This window comes from Octopus bimaculoides, chromosome 15 (assembly GCF_001194135.2).
Source record: "Octopus bimaculoides isolate UCB-OBI-ISO-001 chromosome 15, ASM119413v2, whole genome shotgun sequence".
Classification (NCBI taxonomy): Eukaryota; Metazoa; Mollusca; class Cephalopoda; order Octopoda; family Octopodidae; genus Octopus; species Octopus bimaculoides.
Genome location: NC_068995.1, coordinates 28819722 through 28822511, shown reverse-complemented (window position 1 = coordinate 28822511; position 2790 = coordinate 28819722). Strand labels below are relative to the sequence as shown.

The 2790-nt window shown below is 34.2% G+C and overlaps 1 protein-coding gene across 1 annotated transcript in view; it reads left to right on the top strand.

Moving 5' to 3' along the window:
• LOC106870281 (protein Wnt-5b) overlaps positions 1-2790 on the top strand; it is a 367695-nt gene that overhangs the window by 358822 nt on the left and 6083 nt on the right. The window contains exon 3 of the mRNA XM_052973218.1: positions 2429-2697. Coding sequence (XP_052829178.1) covers positions 2429-2697 — 269 coding nt within the window. The remainder of the gene's footprint in view (positions 1-2428; positions 2698-2790) is intronic.

Below are 2790 nucleotides of genomic sequence, written 5' to 3'. Positions count from 1 at the left end.
GTGTGTGTGTGTGTGTGTGTGTGTGTGTGTGTGTGTGTGTGTGTGTGCTTATGTGTACTCGTGTGTGAAGTACACGCACGTGAACACGTATTAGGTTGGAAAGCATGTCTTATGCCATTTTTTGACACGTTCATTTCGAGAGTAGTTTTTCAATACTTACAGTAACATAGGTATTAAGTTTCACATTATAATGCATTTTTTTCTTTTTTTTGCAGTTTACTTTACACCATAGTGATTAATTTCCTATCCTTTTTAACCCTTTTAAAATGAGTTTAGATTAGACTCATATTAGACACTTCATGCTCTATGGATTCAAAACGGTCTCTTCAGCAATGGAAGCGGAAAGAAATATATGTTATCTCTATGAAAATGAACTTTAAGTGTCTATATGACAAAAAGGGTTTGACCAACTTCACTCGGTAAATTTTTCTCACGCAGATTCCCTTCAATCCGGGTGACCAAGTTCTGAAACTATTGAGCTATTGAAGGCTTTAGCTGAGGACAATCCAAAGCAAATTGTAAGAGAGTCAACAAATGAATTGAAACCAAATCATACATCATCTGATTGCTTCTCAGGTTAATCAATGAGTTGCTCTCTTCTCGCCATTGTAGTGTAGATTTACTACCGAACCTTGCCTTTAGAATCATCAAAATTGATAGAAAGTAGGTCCCTTATAATCATATTATACGGAAACGACAATGGTTAGCGCCCAAAGAAAAAGGAAAATCCATCCCCAAACAAGGGCTACACTCGAAAAATAATTTTGGCTTGTGTTTGCTGGAATATGAATAGTGTTATCTTCGAAATATCAAAACATTTAATGTGAAGCATTGTCAAGTGGAAGCACTCTTATTTGATCTCACTCGATAATGCAAGACCACATATTGCTCGAGTCAATCAGTAAAAGAGAAAAAAAAGGTAGTACATATCGAAATTTTGCCACATCCTTTTTATTCTCACGGCGTTGCTCCATCTGACTATTATTTTACATTACTTAAAAGGGAGAAACAGGTACTTGATTATGAAGGGGTCATAAATAGTATTTATTGTTTCTTTGTTTCGAAACCCGAACAATTTTACGCCCGTAGGATTAACACTTTGCTAAAGAGATAGGGTTATGCTAAAGAGGGGAATTATTATCTGGATTAAACGAAAAATGCCTATTCTATTTTGAGAAGCGACAGCACTTACTGTTCCAACGTAATACAAAGTATATGTACACACACACGCACACGCACACACACACACACACACACACACACACACACACACACACACACACACACACACTCACACACACACACTTTTCGGATGATGATGAACTCATTTTCCGAGGTAAAGTCTTGGCTCCAGAAGCAACCTTCTAAAGACGCGGTTTTCACAGCTGCATAAAGCGATGGGAAAAGTGTGTCACCATATAGAGAAGGACTGCGCCATGTTTCGTTTATCCCAGTCCTTTGGAAGTGTATCAGGGGAAATTTTTAATGGACACCCCTCGTATCTAGTATATATTTTATTGATTTTCCAGAAATAATTATAAAATTAGGACTTTCAGCAGTTGAATTAAAAGTTTAAAGAAGTCGAACATTGTAAGTCATTTAATCCGTCGATTTATCATTTCTGGCGCCTCATCAACTTTACTTTGTGAAGGGTAATGGGTTGCTATGAAGACTTTTATTGTATTACATACATTCCCTGTAAAATTTTATCTAGTTTTCTGCGCCAGAGATTTTTGTTTTAATATACGTTATTGTTTATTTCGCGCAATTTAAGATAATCAAATGTTAGATTTAATCCATCTCTCTCAGGCAGATACAAACATAAATAGAAATTTTGCCTTCAACGATTCACCTGTATAGTATATAAAGTACATGCGGATATATATACTTTTAATAACTTATGCATACACTTCAGTAAGCGTGTATTGCTTATTACATACAGGTCTCCAAAATATTATCTGACAAATTTAAAGTATTATATAATTCTATAGATGTTTTGTATGCATGTATTCATCTGTAAAATTTTCAATTCAACTTGTCTTCTTATCAGGTGTCTACAATTTCATATTTTCTTTATTATATATCTCTGTGCATATATTCCGTTACTTAAGCTCTAGTTAAATATACAGCTTATAAGGTCCAAAATAGAATACGCCTTACTGTCATTCGCGTTATAGATCTTTCTTATAGAGATACAGATATGTTATGATATAATACTGCATCTAATATTTTCTTGTAGAAGTGGAATAATACTAAAAGGATTAAACAGAACCGTATATTATATCACTGAAGGAACTTAACAAAAGTCAATGTTACATTTAATCAACTTGTAAATTTATTCTATTTGAACGTTGTCTCTGTAGTCTTATTGGAATGTCATAGTAATTTGGCATTCAAATTTTTTACTTTATTTTGCTTTGTTTTTCAGAAAGTAGAGAGACAGCTTATCTATATGCTATTTTTTCGGCTGGTATTATGTATAGCGTGTCTCGAGGCTGCTCTAAAGGGCAACTGAATCACTGTGGCTGTGGGCAGAAACTTATAGAAAACGATAATCCAGATGATTTTGAATGGGGTGGTTGCTCTGATAACCTTTTATACGGATCCAAATTTTCAAGAGATTTTGTGGATTCGGTCGAGCGGAGAGAAATAGGCATGGGATTGATGAACCTCTGGAATAACGGAGCCGGACGAAAGGTAATTGTTTCATTATACTATTATTCTATATTTTTCTTAAGTTAAGAAAATGTCTATGTATATATATCTATCTATATATATATATATATATAT